Source organism: Arvicanthis niloticus, chromosome 26 (genome assembly GCF_011762505.2).
Source record: "Arvicanthis niloticus isolate mArvNil1 chromosome 26, mArvNil1.pat.X, whole genome shotgun sequence".
Taxonomy (NCBI): domain Eukaryota; kingdom Metazoa; phylum Chordata; class Mammalia; order Rodentia; family Muridae; genus Arvicanthis; species Arvicanthis niloticus.
Genome location: NC_133434.1, coordinates 30,772,794 through 30,800,164, shown reverse-complemented (window position 1 = coordinate 30,800,164; position 27,371 = coordinate 30,772,794). Strand labels below are relative to the sequence as shown.

Here is a 27,371-nt window from a genome sequence, read left to right as displayed (position 1 = left end):
AGCAGTTTGAAGGTTCTGCTCACAAGTGAATAGCTATGCTTGATGTTAATTGTATAGTTCTAGAGAGCTACTAAAGGGGTTTTTGAAAGCTAATACAAATAAAGGAAAGATATTTGAGGTGACGCATGTATTAAGTGTCTTGATCTGATCATTCCGAATTGCTGTGTATGGTGATATTCCCCTATATTCCGTCAATATGTGCATTTATTGAATCAAAGAACAATTTAACAGACTAGCAGAGAGGCAGCTCGAGTGGTAAAATGCTTGTTGCATAGGCAGGAAAGCTTGAGTTTGGTCCCCATGTAAAAAGCTGAGCTCAGTGGTGTACTTTCACTGGGACCTGACAATTCAGAGAGCCTCGTTGCTAGGGAGACAAAGCCAGGGCATCCCCACACTGGGGAGCCTCAGATCCCAGCGAAAAAGTCTGTCTCATACAACAAGGTGGATAGCTTCTGAAGAAGGATAGTCAACACTGGCCCCCTTTCTCCATACACAGGCACAGGTACACATCCATACACACATACATCTTAATACCTTGTTGCAAACAAGTACATAGTTCCTACCCACTCATCCCCATAGAAAACTGTAAAACTACACCCTTAAAGTTCCAGTACTCAATTATAAAAATATGCATCAGAATGAACCTTTTCCTCAAAAAGCTCTCAACAGTGTTTACAGAAAGTCTGTCCATAAAATAAGGCAGAAACGCAACAACTCTCAAAACCTCAGAATCACAGACAGCACATTTTCTGACCACAGTGTAATCAAGTTAGAGGTTACATCGGGATGAGGAAAAAAAGAGTCAGCTCTCCATACTTATTCTTTCAATTACATAATGTGCAGGTCACATCAATTTTTTAGAAAATATGCGACTGAAAAATAGGCACTGTGTATCAGATCTTACAAAATGTAACCAAAATAGCAATTTCCCACACTGGGAGATTAGCAGAAGGAGACCCAATTTTCCCAGTAGACAAAAAATATCAAATAAAATCCATTACCTTAGGCCAAGTGTGGTATAGTATGCCTTTAGTTCCAGCACTTGGGAGGCAAAGGCAGGCCGGTATTTATGAGTTCAAGGTAGAGCATGCTGGTCCAGCCAGGGCTACATATTGGTACCTTGTATGAATAGCAATGGCTATTCATATAAGAAGTTCATTATCTGGACAGAGTAGGAATTGAAGATGCATTATTAAACTGGTAAAGTGTACAAGCAAAAATTTATGGTAAGGTGTTTTCAGTAGCAACATATAAGAACTGAAAAAGGCAAAATGATCATTATTACCAATAAAATTATATACTTAGAAATGAAAAAGTTATATTTTTGTTTGGAAAATCTTCAAAGACACAAGCAAATGTGGAGGCCATACTATGTTCTCAGATAGAATGTCTAGACACAAAAGTGATGTCAGTGTTCCCATACAGAACTTCAGACTCAAAATGGGTCTGATAAAAAACTGCCAAAGGATTTTCAAGGAAAATTGAAAAATACAACTTCAAATTTTATTAGGAAGAGCAAGTATTTTAAAGTCATGACATCTCCCAACAAGAAAGATGGAGAGACAGGTTCTCAGACTGAGCTTTTCCGTATGAATTAGTAATTAAGACCTTAGTCATAGATGTAAGGGCAGAGAGACAGTCAACAGAGGACAGATACAGAAGAAAATATGTGTGGGACCTTGATATCCGGCGGAGTGAGCACTGTTGTAAGTCTGGAGAAAGGAGGGGACTACGCCACAAACAGTCCTATCATTGAGAGACAAAATGAAAACAGATCTTACTCACAGTACTTGGGAAAATCAGTTCTGGGAATCACTGTATTAAGTGACTTAACCTATTAAATATTGTATGTTTTCTCTCATTTGTAGTTCTTAGGCAGGAGTGTGTGTGTGTGTGTGTGTGTGTGTGTGCATATGTGTGTATGTGTATATGCGTTTGTGTGTATAAAACAGTCTGGGTGACAGAGGAGACCATCGAGAGAGAAGAAGGAAGACACAGAAGTATGGGTGGAGAGAAAGCTCAACATACATAAGCTTGAAAATAAATAAAATCACATGCTTTTAATTGTGAGTTGCAAGACTCTGATAATTTCAGAAAGAAATAGGCGAGATTAAGTTTATATCCTTGGGGATAATTTACTAAGAAATAGAAAGACAACATAGTGACATAAAACATGCAATTAAATTTATTAAAACTAAGGGCCTCTGTTGAGCCAAAAACACTATAAAAATTTAACATGAGCTACTGGAAAAAATATTATAGGAGATAAAGCTAAACATTCATATTCAAACTATGTAATAAACCTCTAACCTGGTGTTGAATCAGCAAAAATCAAAATTAACAAGGAGATAAAAATCAAAATTAATCAGGAGATACAGACATTTCACAGAAGATGTATGGACAGGTTACGCAGTAATTGATGACAGCCAGAGAAATGTCAGTTATACACTGATACTATTTTATGCCTAAATATCAGTAAAATTAATCTATTCCATAATACCAAATATTAGAAAGATGATGGACCCTTGGGAATTTGCCTGCACTTCTAGTAGACATGAGAGTGGACTGAAGAGCTGCACAGGTCAACTTGGCATATCTTCAGCTAATCGGATGCAAGCTCCAAGACACAGCAATGCAACTTGCAGGCGTACCATACGGGAATCCTTACTGATGCTTATGAGAACACGTGTTCCAGAACATTCACAACAGAATGTTTATAGCAGGAAAATAAACAAGAAAACCTAAATATTTGAGGCTGGAGAGTTGTCTCAGCAGTTAAAAGGCCCTTGGTCCTTTTACACAGGACCTGGATTTGATTCCCAGCACCCACATGGTGGTTCACAGTCATCCGTAATTCCAGTTTCAGGGGATTTAATGCCTTCTCCTGTCCTTTGAGGGTACCAGGCACACATGCAGTACACATACATCCATGCAGGCTAAACACTAGTACGCAGGGGGAAAAACCCATTTTTTGCTTTTTCTTTTTTATTGATCATTCCATTTGTTTACATCTCAAATGATATTCCACTTCCCGGTTACCTCTCCACAAGTCCCTCATCCAAACCCTACTTTTTAAAGACAAGTATTTGTCATAAGAATGATGTTATATTTAAGTTCTACGTACTCATGCTGTATTGCACAAAAATGGAGGAAGCACAGCTTCGTGTACCATTCATGTTAAATGAGAAAGCAAGCTGAATATAATGGCAAAAGACCATGCTAATACAATTTAAAACAAAACAATATTGAATGGTAACACCTTTATATATGTATGTGTGTGTGAATATATATATATATATATATATATATATATATATATATATATATAATTGTAGTTACTACTAGTAGTACTACTAAAAAATTATGTTAAGACAGGGTCTCATTATGTAGTACTGGCTGTCCTGGAACTTGCTATGTAGATCAGACTGGCCTTGAATTTAAAGAGATCTGCATGCTTCTGCCTCTCCAGTGCTGGATTACAGGTGTATGCCACCCGCCCCCTACTAACTGCCATTATTGTTTTTAAAAGTAATGGTGGGATAACATAAAATTCTGGGTGATGTTCTCTAAGGGAGAGAAAGCAGGGTGGCTGGAGCCCCTGTGAGTGGTACACAAGGCTAGGGATGACGGGATGCCTGGTGTTGTTAGCCGGACAATGTCCACAGCTGCCTGCCTGTTAATTACCCTGCTTTACAATCTGCTTCCACGGTACAGGTTTTCTCCTATACATATTAAGTACTACACCGTCTATGGGAACAAGAGTCATGTTTTAAACACTTAAATACTCAAAAGTCCATTCCTTTACCAAGCAGCTTGGTGGTTTGATGATTCACTTTTAGTACTCTCTGGCTGTCCTGGAACTCACTGTGTAGACCAGGCTGTCCTCGAACTCAGAAATCCGCCTGCCTCTGCCTCCCAAGTGCTGGGATTAAAGGCGTGCGCCACCACTGCCCGGCTGATGATTCACTTTTAAAATCCTTTAAGCAAAGCTCTAATTCCTCTGGTGTGTAAACTGTTTCAAAGCATGTGAGAAGATGAGACTTTTGAATTTATAAAACTTTGGGCTAGCACAATGAATGGTTGGCAGGACCCAATGGCACTGATTTACTAAAGAGGGCAATGCAATATTCATGTAAATCATATCAGGTAGCAAGGACAGTGACTACATCAAATCTAACAAGTGAATTAGCAGACGGGCAATTTTAAGAACACAGATATCTACTGATCACATGGAATCACTATGTAAGCAACGTAGCAGAGGGAAAAGGCAAGTGAGTATTATAATGAAGGCGAACAAATTGGATAAAGTTCAACAACCTTTCCTGATAAAAACATGGATAGGAACTTATAACTGTATAATATTATCTACCGTATGTATCCGGCAGGCCACACGCTCAGTGGTGAACTATTCTAGAAATACTTCATCACTGGAATGAGTTAAGTCTGGAAGGACTTGAGACTGTTGGCTTCCATTGCTCTGACTCAAAAGCATTCTAGAAGGTCTTTTAAGATTGCAGTAGGCCAACAGATAGGAACACACACACACACACACACACACACACACACACACACACATTTTAAAGCATGTAATTTGGGGGTGGAAGTACAGACTATATACCTACCATATATGATGTTCTAGGTTTACTCTCCAGCACAAAATAGGAAGAAAGGAAGGAAGGAAGGGAGGAAGGAAGAAAGGAAGGAAGGAAGGAAGGAAGGAAAGAAGGAAGGAAGGAGAGAGAGAATGGTGCGACCACCCCACCACTACCCAATTCCAAAACATTTTCATCACCACCAAAGGGAAGTCTGCAACCATTAGCAGATATTTCTTTTTAAGTTGATAGGTTTTGCTGAGTTGCCTTACCAAAGTTAAAATAGCATCCTTTGACACTGTCTCAACGCAGTATACAGAATCCGGGTTTCAGGTTACCCTTACTTCCCCTTCCTCCCTACATATAACAGGACCTCACTGGTCTCCTTGGGTAAGGACAGAAAAGGCAGTCCCCCACGCCTCTGTCTCCACAAAGACACTGATTGCATTCTGGCATGCTTACCACACTTACAAAGGTACCAGGACAGCTGAGAATAGGGTGCAGTGAGAGAGTTTGCACCTCACATGAACAAGGCCCCTGGTTCCATCTGCAATACTGGCAATTAGGAACTAGATGGCAACAAAGCATGTTTTAAAAATCACATCAGGGCTGGAGAGATGGTCCAGCAGTTAAGGGGATGCTCTGGCCTCCAGAAGACCCGAGTTTAGGTCCTTGTACCATGTCAGGTGACTCACAACCATCTGTAACTCCTACTTCAGGAGCTTTGACGCCCTCATCTGGCTGCTGTGGGCACCACATTCATGTGCAGATGCCTACCCGACCCCCCACAGAGTTACAAACAAAAACACTTTTTAAAAAATGCACTGAAAGTCCAGCCTGACTTCAACAAGTATTCTACAGTCAGTCCGTCAGAGGATGCACCACTGTCTACACGTGTACATGACTTCTATTCTGATCTTGTCAAGGTTAAAGGCATTCTAGTGACCCCAAGGCTCTAAGTTCAATGCCATAGCAACCAGAAAACAAAGGCAACAACAGCTCCCCCCACCCCCTCCAGTTAATGTACTGACCTAATACCAGGTTGCTCTGTCCTGAACAAGTACCTCCCTGACTCAAGCCCCCAATTATCTGCAAAGACTTCACACCCAAGACAACAACTGGCTCTGCAAACTGGTCCCAGCTCTGCCGCTTGGCTCCCCATCCCAGGCTGAGAGCATAGCCAGCTCGGTAGCCTGGGTGGACGACGCCCGCTTCCCTTCCCTCCTGTGTGTTTTAAGGAACATCCACAGAGAAGATAATTAGAACCTGCAAGAAAACCCATCGGCGGGCAGGAGGAAAGAAAACTGCGGTGACTTGGGGACGCCGCCGCATGTTTATGGGAATGCTTTTTGTAAGTAACATGGCAATAAAAAAGAGGCCCCTGTAAAATGCCACATTCTTCAAAGCTCCTTATAAACAACGTTCTCTTTTAAGGGGGTGGGGAGACTCAGTCATATTCCTTCCTCATCATTTCGCTTCCAACAAGTGAAAGCAATCCTAATTATAGCATCTCCTGGTAGTGAAGGCACTATAACAGCCAAGTGCACAGAAACAGCTACAGACTTACATGCATGCACATATGCACACATGCTGGAGAGATAAAGAACAGAAGGCACGGGGAGATCTTTAGATAGCACAGCAGTGTAATGCCAGGGGTAGCAGGGCAGACGTCTTACTACCCCCATTTGGGTTTTCTGACCGGTTGTATTAAGCATACATACTTGAACTCCAAAGCCAGTCTGGTCCCACTCTCCTTAGTGCCCAGTGCTATCTCTACACCATCAAGGTAAGGGCGTGCCTGTGTGCTCTGGCTTTCCCTTTCCCCTTTGCTTTGCTGTGAAGTGAAGCAGAGCCCTTTCCCTGCATGAGAGGAGGCTCCAGGATGTGCATTCCAGAGTGGCCCTTCCCAGGAGCCACTTGTGGGCAGGTAACTGAGGCTGCCTTCTGCCTCGCTGTTAATAAGAGTAATTGGCGCACGGCGGAGGGGCTGCTACAGTGCTGTGATTTGCTCAGTACGGAGGTCTCCCCTGACCAGATGTGTCGGCAGCGGTGATAGAAATATTTTCCATATGAGCTTGCCTCTCGCCTGCTGTAAGTGCTCCGGGCTGAGTGAGGTGGGCCCATTTGTCATTTACTCCACATAGTAAAAAAGTCAACAGGGAAGTTGCAAACTTCAACTTCAAGCAGAGGCCAGTGGTGTGCTTTCGCCTTTCAGCATTTCTAGATCTACTAGGCATCTCCACTTCCCTCTCAAGAGCTCCATTCCCCCAGAGACTATTCACAGCACAGAGGGTTTGGGCAACTAACAGGTGAGAAGCCTAGGACAAATGACCACCTCAGCCTTGCAGCATGGACGTGGGTTGGGGAGCCCGTAAGCAGGGAAGCGTGCTTAGGGGAAAAAAAAAGCAATTACATTAGCTTTCAGGGCTCTCTTGGCCCCTGACAAGGCAAACAAAAGGCAGAGGTGGGTAGTGGCCTCATGGCCCTTTTAAAAGATATATGGACTTAAAAGTCATTAGGCTTCTCAGGGAAGAAGATGGGTCCAGGAGACAGACTGCATTGGGGTTATTCTTGTCTCTGAGAGTTTCCATCAGAGTTAGTAGTGAAAGAGTGGAGGAGGATTCAAAGTTGGTGCCAGCTCATTTGCAGGACAGGGTGGAGACACTACGAGCTCCTTTTTCCCTGCTCAGTGATCAACACTTCCAAACTCTGCCTGCATCAAAACTGTCTCCTAAAAGTATCAGCGATGTCCAGAAACATACCCAGCAAACACACAAGCCAGATCAATAAGTTGTCCTCACAGACCCTAAAACATGCCTCCTCCTCCTTCTTTTTTTAATCCTTGCAGATCTGGGTATACTCAGAGCCCCCCTAATACTTTCCCCCTCCACACCCAGGACAGAAAGTAAAACACAGGTTTACCCATGCACATCAAAAGTGAAGGAGGAAAAAAGTACAGCATGAAGGTAAGAGAGAAAGGTAATCTCTCATGCATGCAGATTCTCTCTGAATACAAGAATAGAAATGCCTCAAAGGCAGTATCCTTCCTGCATCAGCACCAGACCCTACTGGAATCTGACATGCATTCCCCCAGACCCCCGCAAACAGCAGAAGTATGCATGCTTTTGACATCTGTCACCCAGGCCATCATGGCAGGTCCAGGGTGGCAACTACATGGACAGGCTCAGCACAAGAGTTTTAGCAAATACAAGCTCCTTCAAGAGGAATAGAAGTTTCCCTGTAAGAAAAGCCTAAAATAAAGTCATAAAAAGCATTATTCTTTACACACCACAAAAATCTATTCCCCGATCCCTCTTCGTAGATAGAAGGAGAAATTTAATGCTGACAAAAAAATATAACTTCTGACAAGATATTTTATTTGGCTTACCTCTCCCCCAGGTCTTGCTAACATTGCTGTCTCAGTGTGGAACAATGTTAATAACAGGTAGCTGACAAACATTATTACCCAGAGTCAAAGCTACCCTGGAGGAGAATCCGGCTGCCAAGTGCTAACGCTAGCTGATGCACTTGTGTCTCAGGGATTCCAGCCTGGAGTTCCGTAGGCACCGCGCTGGTTCCCTGGCTCTTTCCCCCACTCTACTACCCTGAGCTCTGAGCTCAGCCTCTGCTCTGAAGAAAACTGGTAAGCTGATCTCTTCATGTAATAACTTCTCCTGGCTGGGGGAGGGGACAGGAGCCAGCTGGGAGCTGGGGGGCTGCCTTTAACAGAAAGCAGAAAAGGGGAGGGACAGAAATGATCAATGTGGAGTGTGCATCTGGCCTCATTCATAAAAAGGGCTCCAAGGTAAGCACTCTGAACGCAGGGGGATGGCTCTGCCTCCTCCACTGAGGCAGGCAGGAGGCAGCAGGCTGCAGCAGAAGGAGCTGTAATGCAGGCAGATTGGAGAGCCAGGAGACCCGGGGCCTTCTTACCTCTGGGTTTGGGTCTGAAGGGCTGTGTGACCTATACGAGTTGCCAGCCCTGGAATATAGTTTATTTTTCCCACTGGCCCCAAGTCAAGAGGTGGGTGGATGGCTTCTGCATTCCTCTTTCCATCGATCTGATAGTTGCAGAAATCTAGGCAAAGACGCCACCATCGAAGGCAGCATGGAAAGTAGTTACCAGCCTGCCACCTGCTTGTCATATGACCAGAAATGGATGTGAATGGGAAGCCACAGTATCTCCCTCTTGCTGTGTTCCTGGGTCATTGTACTTAAACCAGTACAGTGAAGAATTATTGTAGAGGGTGTAAAAATACGTTGTAAAGTGGGGACAAGTGAACTCTGAGTGGTAATGTTGTCGAGAAGGCATAGGGCGACTTTTAGCAGACTCAGAGTGACCATCAGAGTGGAACTGGGGGACACAGGGAGCAGAGAGGCTTGCACAGACCCGTAGAAGCCTGCAGAACTCCAGGCATCAGATTTGTTCTGTAATAATGAATCAAGGTCCAAAGTGGGTTGCAATCCACCAAGTATTGGAATCTGCCTGTGAGGGCACACAAAAGCTTTCTGAGGGTTCTGGTGGCCAGGGAGAATTAGGTGGCATTTGGTCCGATAGAAACAGCCTCAGTCCTGGAATCAGGCATGTGTTGGTTCAAAACCCATTTCTATAATTAACATCCTTGAGCCCTGATGGTCCCTCCTGTGAAATAAAGAAATGTCACCCAATGGTCAGGAAGATACTTCAGAGGTCACATAGTCACATGACTTGGCACAGTTTGTGCCACGGAAGTTCTGGAAGTGCCAGGCTTTGTCTTTTTGGTCCGACATAAGTTCAGAACTCAGCCCCAGAAAGTGAAATAACAAACCCTTGAGGGCTCTGGGTTATGGGCATCATTCTGCACAGAAGAGGAAGCTATGAGCCTAACTACAGTGTGCAGCCTCTCATTACCACTGGCCATGCGGCGACAGCTTACCAGTGAGACTTTTGAGAGGGCCTGGGTGGAAAGCACTTAGAATTGCTCTTTCAAGAGAATCAAGAGACAGGAGGATGCTGTGGTCCCCATATCCACAAACTCCACTTGGGTGGCCATTCTGAGCCTGAGAGTCAGGTCTTATAAACCACTCCATTTCCTATACGTTCTGCTGGCAAGAACACCTGGGTTCCCTTAGTCCCATCCTAATATCCTCAACAACCATTCTTCGAGCCGTAGGCTTGCCCACGGTGACCAAGAAGTACGGCAAGGAGAAAGATAGAAATGAGTAGATCATAATAAATGAGTATTTATTTATTTATTTATTTATTTATTTGCCTTTGCTTCCTCTTCTTTCCTATTCATTGTCACGTGTCCGGGCACTGGGTCGCTTCTGCTTCCTGCTTGCAAGAGGCAGTAGTATTACTGACTCAGTAGTCTGTCAGAAATGGAGGCATTATTTTAGAAAGCCCAACTCCTTAAAAGACCAGGGATGTTTCCTAGCCAGGGGTTGGGAAATTCCCTTCAGAGGGGTCTGGTAGTAAATATTTTCAGTTTTGCAGCCCATATGGTCGTGTCGGCGGCAGCTTCTTAACTACCACCATAATGAATGTGCAGTCTCAGGCGATGTGCGCACAACAGACGTGGCTGTGTCACAGTAAAACTTTACTTGTACAAATAGTCTCCTGTTGGCCTGGAACTCTGCCCAGCAGGCCAGGCTGGCTGGCCCTCAAGCTTCCAGGTATCTGCCTACCTCTGCCTCCCATCTCATTATCGGTGAGAGTGTAAGCTTACGTCACCATCCTCAACTTTAGATGTGTGTCCTGGGGATCCCAAGTCAGGTCCTCAGGCTCCCAGGGCACGCGGCTTTCCCAGCTGAGGTTGTTTCCCCAATTCTGCAAGTTCTCCCCCTATCATAGAAACCCTGGAAATGTAACCAGAGGCCCCACCGTCTTAAAGTTCAAGAGGTCATGCTCTAGCCATTCTGTGACTTCTCGACAGCGCTAACCATGATGCCCTTTTAAGGGAATGCATGGTGAGAGATACCCAACCCAAGATTTGACCACCGTTCATTATGCAATTGAGCAGCACTGGAAACACTCGCAATGCGGCACAGCCCCCACGACTATCTGTTTCCAGAACCTTCTCATCATCCTCAACAGGAATTCCGTATGCTAATGCATAACTCCCTACTCCCTCTCTCCACTGTCCTTGGTGACCCCTCCCCCCATCTACTTTCCATCTCTATGACTCTGCCTATTCCCAGAAATGGAATGACATACGTTGTCCCCTTCTGTCTGACTTAGTTCACATAGTGTACTGTTTTCAGAACTTACTTGTGCTGGGGTATACATCAACAATTCATTTTTTAAAACGTTGGATAATATTCAGCTAAATAGATCGACTACATTGTATGCCCTTGTGACAATGGTAACACTACAAAGAAAATAGGCTTCTGAGTATGTGCTGGAATCCCTGATTTCAGTTTGTCTGGACATAAATCTGAGAGTGGAGTTACTGCACCCAATGCTGATCCATGGTGGTCCTGATGCTGCCTCTTCAGCACATTCTACCTGCACATGCTACCACAGATGCCACACTGTTTTCCATGGTCGTTGCACCATTGACATTTCTACCTGCAATGGGCAAAGGATAAGGTTGTCTTCATCCCTGGCCAGTGCTTGTCATTTCCCTCCTTCCGATACCAGCCATCACAGTGGGGTGACACGTGTATCCTCTTTGAATCACTCTCTTCCATAGCACCCTGGAGAGCCCTATTAATTTATCTTTTTTATCATCTAACATTCTCTGAGCACCTGTAATCACAGCAACATTCAGGCTGTGACTCATCTAACGCTGACAACAGACTTACTGTGCTAAATAACTTGTCCCATGCCATCCCACGTGTACAACGGGTAGATGGTAGGACTGGTGTTCCGGTAACACCCATCTTGCATGCCAGAGCTCAGTTCTGCATGCCAGAATGGCACAGCCACCATTTTTCTGAAAACTCTCTAGTCTCCATGATACCTCCTGGGCTGAGCTTCTAAAAACCTTTGTTCTAGCCATCTTCCTCCTACATCTGCTTTCCTTGGGCCAGCTCACTATTTTACAAAGATGGTCCTCAAACATCCTTCATGCATCCATGGCTGCCCCTGACTAGTTACATGCAGGACTTCCCCCTGACCTTCTGACCCACAGTTGTCTAGTGTATATGTCTATTTCCCTGGTATGTCCCAAATTCAACAGGTCTAAAACAGAACAGCATCCCTGGAACCCAGTCTGCCTCCTGTTTCTTATCATCTCTCCAAGAAAGACATCACTATGTATGGCAGTGTCACCTGCGTGATTCCAGAGGCCAGTGATGGCATGAGTCTTCTCAACCTCTCCCTTCTTTATTTAAACCACTGCTGGTTGTACAGAAATTCTGTCTAGTTGCTGCTCTATAGCCCCCATCATCTCAGTGTGAAAAGTCACCCCCTTTCCTTTTCCAGCAAAAATGCCAGGAAGACACAAGTCTCGTCATGTTGGTCTTCTGAATTTTTAAAACCTCTTTAGTCCTGAAAAAAAAATTCTGACATAATTCAATCTGGACAGAAGAAGAGACGCGCAGGGAGACAATACTAGTTGTCTTCAATCTGAGGGTCCTAAATATCTGGGGTGCAGCTATGAAGACTGAGATGTCAACACCGTGCAATAATATTAAGTTAGCTGTAGACGTGCTTCTGATTTTTCCCACAAAAATCTTCATTTACTGTTTTAGAACCCAACCAGAATCACAGGTCCGAGGAAACAATACCATGGAAGTGACGTGTCCACCTGAGTACATGCATCAGGGGTGTAACTATCGACATGATACATTGCTGACAGTGTTTACCTTGACCAACTAGGCTAACGTGGTATCAGCCAGGTATCTCGTGAGTAGAAGTTGCTATTATTTTTCTTTTCCTTTTCCAAATTCTACTCATTATAAATGAGTCTCTAAGTCTAGTGGAATGAAGTTCCACTTCCTAGAAAGGAAGTCTCAAAAGATATTTGGATATGTGTTAAAAGCATCACTATAATTAATAAATATGTGGAGGAGATGTTTTGAGGTCAGGCAAGTATTCTATTTCTTCTTAGAGTTTTACCAATTTTAATATTTATTTGTAGCTCCTGTCTGCAGCAAATTGCTACTGTGGCATTCTGGGATGATTTTTTTTTTCTATTTCCCTCCAACTTTCTACATAGATAAAACAGAATTTACCAGAATGGAAGGTTGGTGCTCTTCTCCCATTGGCTCCAGAATTCCATCATTTATACTCCCCTGCATCTTCAATGGCTCTCCCTTAGGGCTGGTACCCAAACCCATTAATAATAACTGTGATCCAGTCTCTTCTGGTCTTCCAGCCTCTGTCTTCGGTCTATTAGCCACTCTACTCTCCAGCCATCTTTACTGACAAGGAACCACCCCTGAACTAACATGCATCCCTGGTTCCAGGCTTTCTTCCATGTTAGAGCCTTCTAGGATGCCATTTTCTAACCCTCACTGCCTGAGCACTAAGTGTTGGCAGCCATTTAAATGCCCACTGGGAGGGACAAACGGGATAACTGGTGACATCCACAAAATGAAACACTTGCAGCAATGCTTTTTTGTTTTTTTTTTTTTTTGTTTTTGGTTTTGTTTTTTCCAGACAGGGTTTTGTGCTGCAGCCCAGTCTGGCTTTGAGTTTTCAATCTTTCTGCCTTAGCTTCTAGGTTCCTGAGAGTTCATCATCACAATCTGCTCTGTAGCAATTAAAACAACAATAACAACAACAACCAAAACCCGCCATGTTGTTTCCTATGTAGTGATAAGAAACACTGACTATAAAGGGATGAAGAAAAGTCATGCCATGGAGCGCCCACCAACTCACATGGACACGCTTCTAAGTGCTCATATATGCAATAACCATTTTCAGTTACACACGGAGCTGTCGATGACTAACGGAAGGGAGGGGGCTGGAGAGCTTCAGAGAAGAGAGAGGGGCAGATGCATTACTGCGTATCTCTGTTTTCTTATGAGATAGATACTTAGTCACCTGCAGAGACTTGAACACTTGAAGTGCGGCGAATCCAACTTGCAGTGCGTTGTAAATGTTAACATTGGGTTAAATAGAGGATGGTATTAAATAACTTCATTTCTTTTTCAGTGTGGCCATTAGCAGAATTTTAAACCACCTCATATTTCTATTGGCAAGCATTCCTATAGTCCCTTCGCGCTGAATGTTCAGGCATGAATACATTGCTAGTCAAAGTTAAATAAAAAGGGGGTGATGGTAACAGCAACAGTTTACAGTCAAATGAGTTACTACAAACAAGTCCCAGTCATTTCCAACAAGTCTTAAGTGGCACCTTTCCCAGGAGTTACACTGCACCAGCCTCCTGGCCAGTTGAGGCCGGTGACCCCGGCTCCTGCTCCTGTATCACCTTCTGCTCACTCTCAGTGTAACATTGACTATCCTTTGTGCTGTTAAGGAATACACCTTGCTTTCACAGAGCGACAGAGTGGCCCTCTGTGACAGCTGATGTGTCTTTGTGCCATGCTCAGATTCGGCAGGGGCTGCCTTGTTCAGGGTGGTCTGAGGAAGGGAATGGAGGCATAGGACAGTCTCATAGGATGCTTCTGTTTCATTAAGATGAGTGTGCACAGGGTTAACAGTTCATCTAAGCAGGAAAGGTAAAGAGGACAGGAGAGCATCCAGTATACTGTCAGGGAACAAGGAGAAGTGAATGAGTGTGTGTGTGTGTGTGTGTGTGTGTGTGTGTGTGTGTGTGTGTAACAGAAAGGAGGAAGAGAGAAAGAGGGAAAGGGAGAGGGAGGAAGGGACCAGAGGTCTACAACCATATTATTTATATTTTGTACACTTCTGTCTAAGAGTAAATTCACAGTGTATTTTCCCCTCTAAAGATCTTATTCTATTTCTTGCAAAGAACATCACTTGAAGCTGAAGATGGAAGGTGCAGCCTTCTTCAGAGGCACACACTACATGTGTATTGTATGGAATAGACCTATGGCAAGGGTAGGGCCATCGGACAGGGATGCTGGCCCCCATGCACGCGCCATGCAGGAGGAGAAGCAGGTGTTAGTAATTAACTCCCCCTTTGTGTGAACTGAAGCGTCATTAACTGGCCACAGAGTTGGGACTTGGAAAGCACTGTTCTGTTGCATTCATGGCGACGCCTCTCCATTAAAGGTGAGGAAACTAATGAGATCCTATAACAAAAGGAGCCACCCCGCCCTTGTCTCTCTCTGGTTTTGGCTGAGGTCTGGCCATATGAGCACCTTCAGTCAGCAGGGCAGCCGTGTGAGCTTACAGAAGGCAGGGTGACTGTGTGGCTCAGCTCAGCTGGGTGCAGGAATGAGACCCAGAGCCAAGAGTAGAGACCCCAACAGGACAATGTACAGGCTGCAGTTCGCCCAAACTCTGGAGACCCCAAAGTATTACCTTAGAAAAGGCAGCGAGGCCATTCATGAATTGGCCACATTTGTTATCTCAACAATTTGTTTGAAAGTACAGTCTCAAAATGTATTCTATGGGGTTGGAGAGATGGTTCAGTGGTTCAGAGTACTGTCTGCTCATCCAGAGGTCCTGAGTTCAATCCCTAGCAACCACATGGTAGCTCATAACCATTTATAATAGGGTCTGGTACCCTCTTCTGGCATGCAGGTGTATGTCGCGTCCGCACTAGTCCCACGTTCGGGTGCCAAACTGCCGCGCTTACTGGAGCCTGACGTTGAGGCTCTGTCAATTGACTGGTTCTCCAGCGCAGGGTGTATTCCACTGTATCCCGCTTACTGGACAACGTTGGACACCACAAATGTCGCGTCCGTACTAGCCCCACGTTGGGCGCCAAACTGTCCTGGCCTGTACTGCACGGCTTTGTGGGCCAAAATGTTGCGGCCTGCTCTGCTCCACGCTTGGTGGCCACTGTGTCTTGGCCCAAGCTGCCGTTCCGGTCCGAGGGTCAGGGTCTAGCGAGAGAGAGAGAGTGGGGATAAAGGGGAAGAGACGCGAAGAATGGAGACAAGACAGAGATTCTGATCAAGTCTCATTTATTGAAGGGAATTCTGAGCTATTTATAGGCTTTTGCCACGTGCCTTGTAGGCGCGTGCCTTGCAGGTGTGGATATGATGTAATCCTTACAGGCGTCTATAGCGTGGACAGCACGTGCACCATGCGCCTTGCAGGCTTGGATACCACGTGCGCCTTACAGGCATGTATGGCGTGGATAGCACGTGAACAGCATGTGAACTGCATGCCTTGCAGGCGTTACTACCACATGTGCCTTGCAGCTGGGGGCAGTAAACAGCAACACAAAATATGTGGGATATCAGAGTGTGCTTCAGCTGTTGTAGGCTATTGAAAACCAAATCTCTTATCAGGGTATATGGTTCCAGATGGCTGCAAAGATAATCTAGCCGAAGTCGGCTCCCAACAGGTGTACATGCAGATAGAACACTCATAGATATAAAATAAATAAAATCTTTTACCCCCCCACCCCCGAAAAAAAAAACCAGAAAATGTGTTCTCTGGATTAGAATCTTCAGGAAACTTTGCAAAGATACAAATGCCTGCTTCTCACCTTTTATTTATGGAACCAGAAATGCAAATAGCAGGTCCCATCAGCCAGTTATATAAGTAGATGTTCATCCGGATACCCTCTACAGGAATTTTCTGTTCATATGTATTATTATACATCACTACTAAGTGATAGTTTTGTCTAATCAACCTTATTTCAAATTTCAGAGCATGACATTATTTTATAAAACTTATTTTCTTTTAAGATGAGCCTGCCAGGTAGTGTAGCATAATATCTACAATATCTACAATAAATAAAACTCAACAGGAAAGGAAGAGACAAGCCCTTTCCCCAACTAAACATATCTGAACATTGGTCTGTGATCATCAAGCCAATTCAAACCAAAGGAAGGACTGAAAGGTTGGGGACACGGCTAACCATTGGGAAGCAACTGAACTCACTTATCTAATTTCCACCATATGCCAAAATAAATTTCTGGTGGATTAAAGATCTCAGACAAACAAAACAAGTCTGAAAACTGCTTAAGAAGATGGGTGAGTGTTTCTATACTCTTGAGATGGGAGAGGATTTGTATGCCTGGCTGTAACAAGGCCAGAAATTCATTTTAAAAATACCTCTTTATGTATAGTTTTAAAAATCCCACCCATCAAATATACCATAAGCAGAATTAAAAGTCTAATACACAGTAAGATACATGCTTCACTTGTTCACTTTCTTAAGAAGTCAGTTCTTTTTATGGGGCCTGGGAATACGGTGATCAGCCAGCCAGACGCACTTCCAGTTTCTGTGGCGCTAACTGGCTCAAGAGACAATGCTAATGAAATCCAAGAAATATGCCTGATACCGCCATGCTACGGAGCTGCAAAGGAAAAACATGTGGTGGTCTAAGAGGCTTGTCTCCATTAGGGGGACTGTCTAGCCTTGGGAGCAATGATGGCTTTTATGACAACTGGAGAGGGAGCAGGTGTGGATGAATAGAAAGAGGCCAGCATCAGCTTGGGCCAGAGACAAAGAGACACACCATGAAAGAGTTTTGTCCTTCTTCCAGTACGCAGCTGATGAAAAGGCAGGGGCAGCAGTTACTAGGACAAAATTTGCATTTTGCAAAGACGACTCTGTTGTACAGAGAGGGATCAGAAGGCATGAAGAAAGGAAGCCAGGAGAGGACTCCACAGATTATAGCCATGATCTGGATTAAAAGGGATAAGAGCTAAAACCAGGATCGTTGAAAGGGGTGAATGATTTCCATGCAAAACTAAGAGTATATATATCAAGGAAAAGAGGCCGTGCCAGTAATATATCCTTTAAAAGTGTATGATCAAATAAAGGCAACTTCAACTTTGAGATGTCAGATTTGACATTCAGACACAGGAGAGTGCTTGAATAAAGCATAGTTTGCCCCCAAAGTAAGATCCCACCTGATCACTTAGAGTGACCACATCATTTAATTATTGATACTGGCACATTTTTATGTTATGCTTTAAGGCAAAATGAGCCCCCACAGTGAATAAATCTCTCAATCAGCGAAGTCAGGGTAAATGGACAGCCACATTCAAAAGAAGGAAGGTGGGCCCTCTACCTTCTATTGCACACAAGATGAACTCAAAGTGGATCAGACTGTCCATCCATGTGATTGGAGTATATAAGAACCTATGTTATATAGTAATACAGCATATGTTATACCTGTATATAATATCACATATATATTAGGTTATATACTTAAAAGCTATTCTCAGCAATTTTCCAGTGCAAACCATAAAACCAGAATGAGACGATAAGTATGTAAACAGTTTGATTTAGTTGCTCCATGATATACACATGTCAAAGCAGAATGTAGTATAGCATACATATATATGATTTTTAGAAAATTCCCAGACCGAGGAAAGCCCCCATTATGTCTCCATCCTAACCCAGGAGTCTGGGAACGTGCTACCTGTGCTGGTCAGCATTCTGTCAACTTGACGTAGCTGGAGTCATCAGAGCCTAGGGAGTCTCAACTGAGAAAATGTCCCCATGAGGTTGGTCTGTAGGCATCCCGTGGGGACATTTTCTTGGTTAATGCTTGGTATGGAAGGGCCTAGCCCATTTGGAGTCACTGCTATCCATGGGCAGGTGGTCGTGGGGTGTATAAGGAAGCAAACTGGGCAAGCCAGTAAGCAGTGTTCCTCCATGATCTCTGCTTCAGTTCCTGCCTGCATGTTCCTTCCCTGTCTTTTCCCAATGATGGACTAAAAGCTGTAAGCTGAAATAAGCCCTTTCTCCCCAGGTTGCTTTTGGTCCATGTTTTTCAATTCTCAAAAACATGGTTTTAGTTGGTTTATGTGTGGGTTTTGCCTGCATCTGTGTATGTGTTCCACGAGCATGCCTGATGCCCAGGGAGACCAAAAGAGGTCACAGAATCCCTGGGACAAGTGTTCCAAATGGTTCTGAGCTACTCTATGGATGCTGGGAATAAACCCAGGTCCTCTGCAAGAGTAACAGGTACTCTTAACTCTCAAGCCCCTTTCACCAGTGTTTTACAATAGAAACATAACTAAGACGTGGCAAAGAGAAATGAAAGGAGCCGGTAGAAGTGCCATGGTTAATCTGGTGAATTTATAATAGGCAGTTTAGCTTGGATTATCAAGGTGGACTCAGTTAATTACAAGGAGTATGTATGGCATAATGAGGTAAGTATGTATGTATGTATGTATGTATGTCCCATAAGTATGGCAGAATGAGGTAGGTGATGGTGTCAAGAGAAATTTGACTTGAGAGGAACTCAGCCAACCATTGTTGGCTTTGCAGTTGAAAAGGAGTCCCGGGCTGAGGAGCATGTGCGGTCTATAGAAGCTGCAGGAAACAAGCATGTAGGATTCTTCCCTCGAGTCTCCCAGGTATCCAGTCCTGTGAATACTTTTATTAATTTTATTATTACCACAATTATTATTATTATTATTATTATTATTATTATTAATTTGTGTGCATGTGTGTGTGACTATATATAACACAGAACACATGAGAAGCTTAGAGGAAAACCCCTCAGGAGCCAGTTCTCTCCTGTCATCTTCACATGGGTTTGGGTGTTCAAACTCCGGTTGCCAGCTTGCACGGCAAGGACTGTGGTATTTGGTTGTAAGAGGTGAAGCTACACAATGAAGTACCCTTGAAAATATAAAACTAAGTGGAGGAAGCCAGTTCCAAGAGAGCAAATGTTGGCTGATACCATTTCTGTGAAAAGTCTGGAATGCACCAATTTATAAAGACAAAAATTAGATTAGCACTTTTCTAGGCTGAATAGCTAAAGGGGAGATAGAATGACTTCTAATGAATATGGGATTGTTGGGAGGACTGTTAAAGTATGTATGTATACACATATATATGTGTGTGTATACTTTAGTCAGAAAACTGCATGATACATGAAGTAGATCTCAACTAAACTGATTTTAATAGCAGCCAAAATGCACTGCCCTTAAAATTCTCTTCTGGGCAAGCACCAAAAGTATTAACCCCATTCTTGTTTTTCAAATTTTGGTTATTTTCTACTTTTCTTTCATATAGGGCCAAAATAAACAAGTCAGTTCAACCAACAGACAAAGTTGTTCATTTGAAAAAAAATATGAAATAAAAGTAGGGAAGACTCTGAACAGACAACCAGGAAAGAGAGACTGAATCGTGCAAAACAAGTGGAGTACAGAAGATATTAGAGGTATTCTAGGAGACAGAAACAATGGGCTGCCACACTCACCTCCTCCACCTGCACAGAAAATGATTCACACGGGGAAGCAGGTGGCATGAAGTACCTGGGACAATCACAGGCAGTACAGGTGCTTTCAGTGTGGGCTTCTCAAATGCACTGTGTACATAGGTCCCTGGAATTTTTACATGAAGTTTTTAATCAATAGTCAGAGTTGGGGGATAGTCCCTAGTGATGCTGGCGGTCTTTACTTGGAGGGGCATTGTCCACACTTTGAGTCATAAAGCCTTTAGCAGGCAATATCAGAAGACTTACTAATTCATACGTTTTGAAATAATACCAATTCTGTATCTCTGAATGACAGGAGTCCGCATTATCTAAGGACAGTTTTCAGTATTGTCTGTAAGAGGGAAAAACCTTAGGAATGCAAATGTTTAACCAGAGTCTGAGTCACCTTTCTGTTTAATTTTGACGACTACTTACTTATATAAATAATGTGTGGCAGGCCCACAGAGTCAACTAAGCTGAGCTCATGGGAGCCCAGAGAGACTGAAGTGACAACTGCAAAGCCTGTATGGGTTTGAGCTAGGCCCTTTGCATGTATGTTATGTTGTATAGCCTGGTGTTCTCATGGGACCCATGAGCAGTGGGAGTAGGGGCCATCTCTAACTCTTAAACCTGCTCTTGGGACCTGCTTCCTCCTACTGGGTTGCCAGGTCCCTGTCCTGATGAGGGGTTGTGCCTTATTGTACCTTGTTATGCTGTGCTTGGATGATATCCTCGGGAGGCCTGCTCTTTTCTGATGGAATTGGAGGGGAGTGGATCTGGGGCAGAGGGGAAGTGTGGTGGTGTGGACTGGGAAGAGTGGAAGGAGGGGAAACTGCAGTCCGGATGTAATGTATGAGAGAAAAATAAACAAACAAATAAATACAATGTTGTGATATTTATTGACACTGACTGGGTTTTACTATATTGGCTGTCAAGTGAAGAAAAGTAACAATGCGCAATTTCGAGGACAGAACCATTTTATCACACACATACAGGAAAAGGTACTGAGAAACTGGCTGTCCAGCACCTCTCAGGTGATTCTTGAGCATGAGATTGCTAGTTAACCTCTAAGTGGTAATATTGATTTTTTTTCTACTTGTGAATCTACTTGTGAGTCTTTTAATGTGCCCACCACAAACTCATGAAATTTTAATAATCTTAAGTAGTGAATTTTATTTGAATTCATCTTAGATCCTTGGAGCCCAGCTCTGCAACACATGCAATAGCGCCCTCTGGGGTTCATTCATTCAACTGCAGACACCTGGTCCCAGAAATCCAGTGAAAACCTACAACACCCAGTCCAAACATCTCACTTTACAGAAGAACAAACACACAGGTGGGTATCTCAGAAGCACTATGCTTTTTTTTTTTTTTTTTTTTTTTTTTTTTTTGGAAATACCAGTGCTGCTAGTTCTCAACAGTGTGCTAATTGCTTGCTTGCTTTTCTCCCAAAGATCCCAGTTATTACCCTCTTCTAATGTTAATTTGACTCACTTAAATATGGGTAAATTTCTTCTTTGAAAAGAACAGAGGCGATTATTTTCCTCTGGCTTTGTATTGACAGACCTGTCAAACTTCTATGACAGTAAAGAAATAGCCCCACTTACGTTGGTAGAATGGCTTCAACCTGTAAGATAAAATTCTACATGAAACAGTACTACCTTCCAAGTTGTTCCGATTTCACTGATGTCAGCACAACAAAATGCCCTGAGCAAAAACAATTCCAGTTTATAACCTGCTGTTGAGGGGAAGCTGCGGCAGAAATGTAAACAGCTAGTTACACTGGATTCTCAGTCAAAAGCAGAGAGAAATGAATGCACTCATGTTGTCTTCTTGCTCTCTGCTGCTTATGCTGAAATACAGGTCAGCATGATACAGTTCAGTGAGATACAGTTCAGGGCCCAGCCTAGGGAATGGTACCACCCACAGTGGGCTGGGTCAATTAACAATCAAGACAATCCACCAGGCTTGTCCATAGGTTAACTTTTTCTAGATTAAGTTTTCAACTAGTAGATTCTAGGTTGTGAAATGGGAAAACTACCTAGTCCAAGAGCTCTGCTCGATGCCAGGAGTTTAGTCTTAGGACCATCCATCATGTCTGTCTGTCTTCCTGCCTCACTTCTAGGCAAAGGCTATGGGATAAGTGCCAAAGATTCCACAAAGCTCTGTCACATTTCCAGTCATGGCTGAAACCCTCTATGGCACAAGTGTGCTTACTGCTTAACATTGTGTGGGTCCCTATTTCAAAGCTCACAGAACTTTCTGAGGGGGGTATAAAAATGTAGTATACACTGTAAAAATGTCCTTGTAATCTGAGCTTTAGGCTGTTCTGACTAATGAACTAGAAGAGTCAACAGGAAGTGGAGTGTACCAAGTCCACGAAGGATTCTGATGCATCCCTGGGCTTGCTTTACCAACAATGCTCATGAGAATTTAGGAGCCTGTCTCCCAGTTTTCGCATGTTTTATTAGGCAACTGAAAAATACATGTGGTGGTCTGTTGCCCCAAAAGCCTACACAATAAGGACTTGGTGAAAGCACATGTATGTGGAGGTCAGAGGTGAACCTATCCTGACGTCATCTCAAGGTGTCTTCTTCAGTCATCTTCCACTACAGGTTTTTGACAGGACTTCACCTGGAACTTTCCAATCCATGCTGACTAGCCAAAGGAACTCCTGGGATCCACTGGGTTCTGCTCTCCCAACACGGGAATTCTGAGAGTGTGTCACCAGATCCAGAGTTTTTATGTGAGTTCTTGGGAAGACACCCAGGTCATAATGCCTGCAGAGTAAATACTTTATTGAATGAACCATCTCTAAAGCCTAGTATCGCCTCCTTCTAACTTGCTTCTCTCGGGTATTTTATCACAGCCACAGAACACTAATAGATCTGAGGTAGTAAGACACAAGATGTGAGTAATAGCTTCATTGAGAGGATGCCCTTTCCTGCCTTTCAACAGCAGGAAAACAGTATTTACTGAAGACTTAATTTAAGCCACTAGACACCGTTAAGGGAGCATGATGGCACTGTACCAGTTACATCACACACCAAGTTAATCTATCAGTTCTTTTTGCAGATGAAGGGACCAAAGCTCAGAGAAAGTGAACTGGTGGTCAACAGGCTGGCCACTGAGGGGTAAAGGAGAAATTCAGACCCAAGCCTCTGTCTCTAAGCTGAGCCCTTAATTACCCTATAACTGTGACTGAATTCACCCACTTCTAAACAACTCCACTGCCTTCACTGGCCAAGCTATCCAAGTCGCCAGACATTTTCAGTTGACCCCTAACTGGTCTCCGAGATTCTACAGCGACTGATGTTACAAATCAAGAGTGGAAACCGGTTGTCCCCATTATTACCTTAAGTTTCCTATTGACTTTGAAATAAATGAGAAGCCTTTAGACCTGAAGTAAGAGGCCCATAGCACCGCAGGGGAAACCTCACGCCTGATACTGTAAATCTGGCCAAGATCCAGTGGTGGGATGCACATGGCTCCAGGGTAAACCTACTACTATAATTTCACTCTACCCGGAGCATCGTGTCACTCTCATACCTCATCAGGGAAGGTTTTTTTGTGCAGTAGATGGTGATTAATGGATAAATTCATAACTGGTCAAATGCAGGGAGTGTCAGTGAAGTGCTCAGTCACAAATGGGACATCTATGTGCCCCCTCCCCAAAGTCTCAGGGCCTATAGTAGAAGAGGGGGCAGAAAGACTAAGAGCCAGAGGTCAGGGAGAACCACAGTAAAACCATGTCTCTAGACACAGCTTCCGTGTACCGTAAGTACACGGAAGCTGAACTCATGTACTTACGGTAGCTGGGGCTGCCCACACAGGACCTACCCAAGGGCAGTCAACATTCTAGCATGGTGGCGTGGGAAAGGGATTGGAAACCCCCACCCCTGAGGTGCTATGAAGAGTTGATGGCTTCTGGGGGAGGGAAGCTAAGTGTTCTTTAAGTGTGTCTCTGGTAGGTTGATCATGCTCCAGTGACTGGCCCTATACCACATGACTGACAATGTATGTATGACCTCATGAATGACACGGGCAGCGGCAGTGGAAGTAGATAGGCTATTGGATTTTAAAAAGTATGAAGTCCGAGGAGATGGATCTAGACGGGGTGACGGAGAGGAGTTGAGGGTAGGTCTGATCAGAATGTATTATATGAAATTCTCCAAGAATTAATTAAAATATTTACTTTAAAATGACGCCAAGTTGGGGTGGTAGGAAGGTCATGGAGGATCTGCGAGGAGTTAATCTGGGAGTGTGATCAAAATACTTTGTATGAAACTCACACAGAACTAATAAATATTTTAAGAGAAGTCCTTAGCAGAACAGGAAGCACAGAGGGACCTGACCCCTCCCACCATAGTCAACCACCATTGCTACCCTCTATCCCTCCAGTGGTAGCTCCTCCTGGCTCACTTTGCCTGTAGCTGAAAACTCCACCCTGTCTCCTCCCCTTTCCTTTGTCTGGCAAGGGTGACTTCCTCTTGGATCTTATTCTCCATAAGGCCTGCTCATCTCAAATCTAAGTGGATGCCCTGCTCGCCCCACCCCACTGGCCCCAGTAATTATTTTCCTTGCCTGTACTTTTCCTTTTGGGATTTTCCCCCCATTTACAGCACAGATTTCTCACTTATTTAAGATTAATTAACTAGACTATGAGGTTTTGATGACAGAACCCCATGTGGGATTTCTTTGGAGGCAAGGGGTATGGTACATAGTGGAGGTCAAACACCCTAGTGAAAGAAGATAAACATTACCCACATCCAAAGAGGTTAAGTGAGACTTCCCTTGCCAAGGCACACTGGATGAAGAGATTATTTGAAGGAGAAGTTTCCATGAAGTCCCTTAAGTCACTGGAATGTCAACTGACTCTACCTTGAAAGCATCAGTCTATTGGCACAATTCTGCTGGGTAAACAGATGGTGTTTCTGTTGTTGTTTGAATGCCTGGTCACATTATTTTTAGCTTCAAAGTCATTTCAAACCCTGGACATCTTTTTCTCCTTACCTACTTCCTCTCTCTGTTTCTCCTAGCCATGGATGCTGAGCTGGCAGCATGCCCAGTGAGATCAGCAGAGGACAGAGCTCTGAGTTCTGCTCACCTCAACCCATGGAACCAGCCGGTCTTGGCTCAAAGTAAAGCAACACCAGCTGTTTTAAAAGCTGTTCCGATTTTTAACAATAATATCTTCCCTAGGCATTTCCTATTCTTCCCCCTAAAATAAGATGTTTGAAGAAGACAAAGGCCGTGTTGATCAGCCAAGAGTGACCAGAAGGCACCAACCAAAAGGCAATAGTCAGTGTGACCATAGAGTTGCCAGTATTGCTTCAGGGTAGCAGCCAAAGATGATAATCCATGTTCTTAATTCCAAAGTGAATTTCAATAAATGAAGCCACTGAGGCAAGATCCAAGGCCTGTATATGTACTATGTCTATCATTTATATGTATCATGGCATGCATTAGGCTGGGAGACCCCACCCCTCCCAGTTGTTTCTCTTATATTTTTGGTTGTGAGCCTCGCCTTTACCATCTCTCCAGCCCTGCAATTGCTTTTCAATCCTACAGCATGATAGCCTTCCTTTTGTAGACTTGCAGAAGCTCAAGTCCAGGAAGATAAAGTTTCTTTCAGCGTGCTTTGTTTAGGTCACCATAACATAAGAGACCAATTGAGACAAGTATTTAGAGCAAAATTGAGTACTTTTCTAATTTCTGAGTTTAAGACTGAGAAAAATAATACAGTTGTTTCTCCTGTTCTTACTAAGGTGCCCAGATCAACCCAGCAACTGGCAGCAGGAGTGTTTAATCTAACCTAAAGCACAATTCTTATAGTTAATCACTAACTCCAGCTTTCAGCGGAAAACTGTTGGGTAAAAGAAAAAAAATCAAACAGACCACTAGCTGACAGAGAACCACATTCCATATGTCTTATGATCAATAGACAGAGAATATTTTAAATAAACGGTAGAGTTAACTTTTAGGCAACTGTGCAAGTTTTTCTTCCGTGATGACCAAACATAAAATGTGCTATTCTGTTCGGAGGAGTGTCAAGTATTGTCCTAAGAGAGGGATGTTTTTCGACATATCCCTTGTCTCAGCAGGTTCATAAGTGAAGAGAAAGTCAGCACGTTACTGGCACTCCTTTGAATCTTAGCCATAGAGCTCACGTCCTACTTAGCTCAAGCCTAGAAGCTGGAGCAAGAGTGTGCTGTTCCTCAGGGCCTCTGAGGGACCCAGGTTTCCTGATGCACTGGAATTTGAGCATGTAATTCCTAACAGCATCCTAGACTTGCTACCCATCCGGCAAATGGGGAGGGGAGATGGCAGAGGATCCTCAGGACACACCCACCTTTCACAGATGCAAGAGGGCCAACAGGAAAGAGACACGGGCATAGGTCTGGCAAAGACTCAGTGATCTCCACCATAGTTGTCAGGATGTCCTGAAGCAGACATCTCAACCCCTAGATTATATATTTTTTAAAAATGAAGTATGTTTGTGCCACACAGTACAGTCTTCTTCCTTGCCTTCTATGAGGAATAAACAGTAGATATATCCAGTACTAAGATTTTCCTGTGTTCCTGATTCAGCGCATCCAGCCCCAAAATGGGATGAGTTCCTTTAAGAAGCATGTCTCACCATCCCCACAGCTACTGTGTGGCTATTTCACACCCAGAAATAGAAAAGGCAGCCCACTGAGGAAGTCTGAGCTTACATTACCATGAACAAGGACGAGACCACTCACTGAAGGCTTGCTCTACAGATATCAGGTGATATCCTCTTATTTAATAGCATTTAGAGATGAGATTTGATGCCCATTTTCCAGATAAGAAGGGCCAGAGTCATAGTAGTGGACTTAGGTAGGCCTGTGTGCTTTCTATGACACACTGCTAACCATTGAGTCCCTGTGGTAGGACCTCGAATGGAAAGTCACTGACAAAGCCTCCAGAGGCAGCTCCTGATATTCTTAGGACAATTCTGAAGAGTCACGGAGCTTCATCCATCACAAAAATACCACAATGCACAGACAAGAGAACTTGCCTCTGGCTCTTTCATGGCCTCTGACAATGGCAGAGATGGAAAGATGGCAGTGAACACCCAAGTCACCTGTCTCTTATACTCAATTTTTGTGATTTCCAATAAGGAGCATTTTGAAACTTAGAGGGTTTTTACAAGACCAGGTGTGCTGGTTTGAATAAGAATGGGCCCACAGGCTCATATGTTTGAATACTTGGTCCTCAGTTGGTGGAATTGTTTGGGAAGGATTAGGAGGTGTGGCCTTGTTGAAGGAGACACATCACTGGCAGGGGTGGGAAAGCTTTGAGTTTTCAAAAGTCAATACACTCGTCTGTACATTGCCTTGATCACAGTGTCTTATTACAGCATTTGAAAAGTAACTAGGACACCAGGAGAATCTGAGGTCCTGTTTTTCCCCAGGCTCCCTAGACTACATTATAACACCAAAAACAATAGCATAAATCAACAAAAAACATGGTTATATCAGTGAAAAAAATCACTGGGACCTGGGACTGTAGCTCAGTTGGTAGGGTGATTGTCTGGCATGCACAAAGCCCTGG

General features: G+C 43.8%; 1 protein-coding gene across 5 annotated transcripts in view; it reads right to left on the bottom strand.

Moving 5' to 3' along the window:
* The window catches only part of Thsd4 (thrombospondin type 1 domain containing 4), a 562,869-nt gene that overhangs the window by 159,447 nt on the left and 376,051 nt on the right, over nt 1–27,371 (bottom strand). Inside the window, exon 1 of one of the 5 annotated variants that reach the window (XM_076925457.1) lies at nt 7,981–8,231. The exons of the other annotated variants lie outside the window; for them this stretch is intronic. Within the exon in view, the coding sequence (XP_076781572.1) occupies nt 7,981–8,052 (72 nt within the window). The 5' untranslated portion in view covers nt 8,053–8,231. Of the gene's footprint in view, nt 1–7,980; nt 8,232–27,371 lie in introns of those variants that run through there. 5 annotated transcript variants of the gene reach the window in all.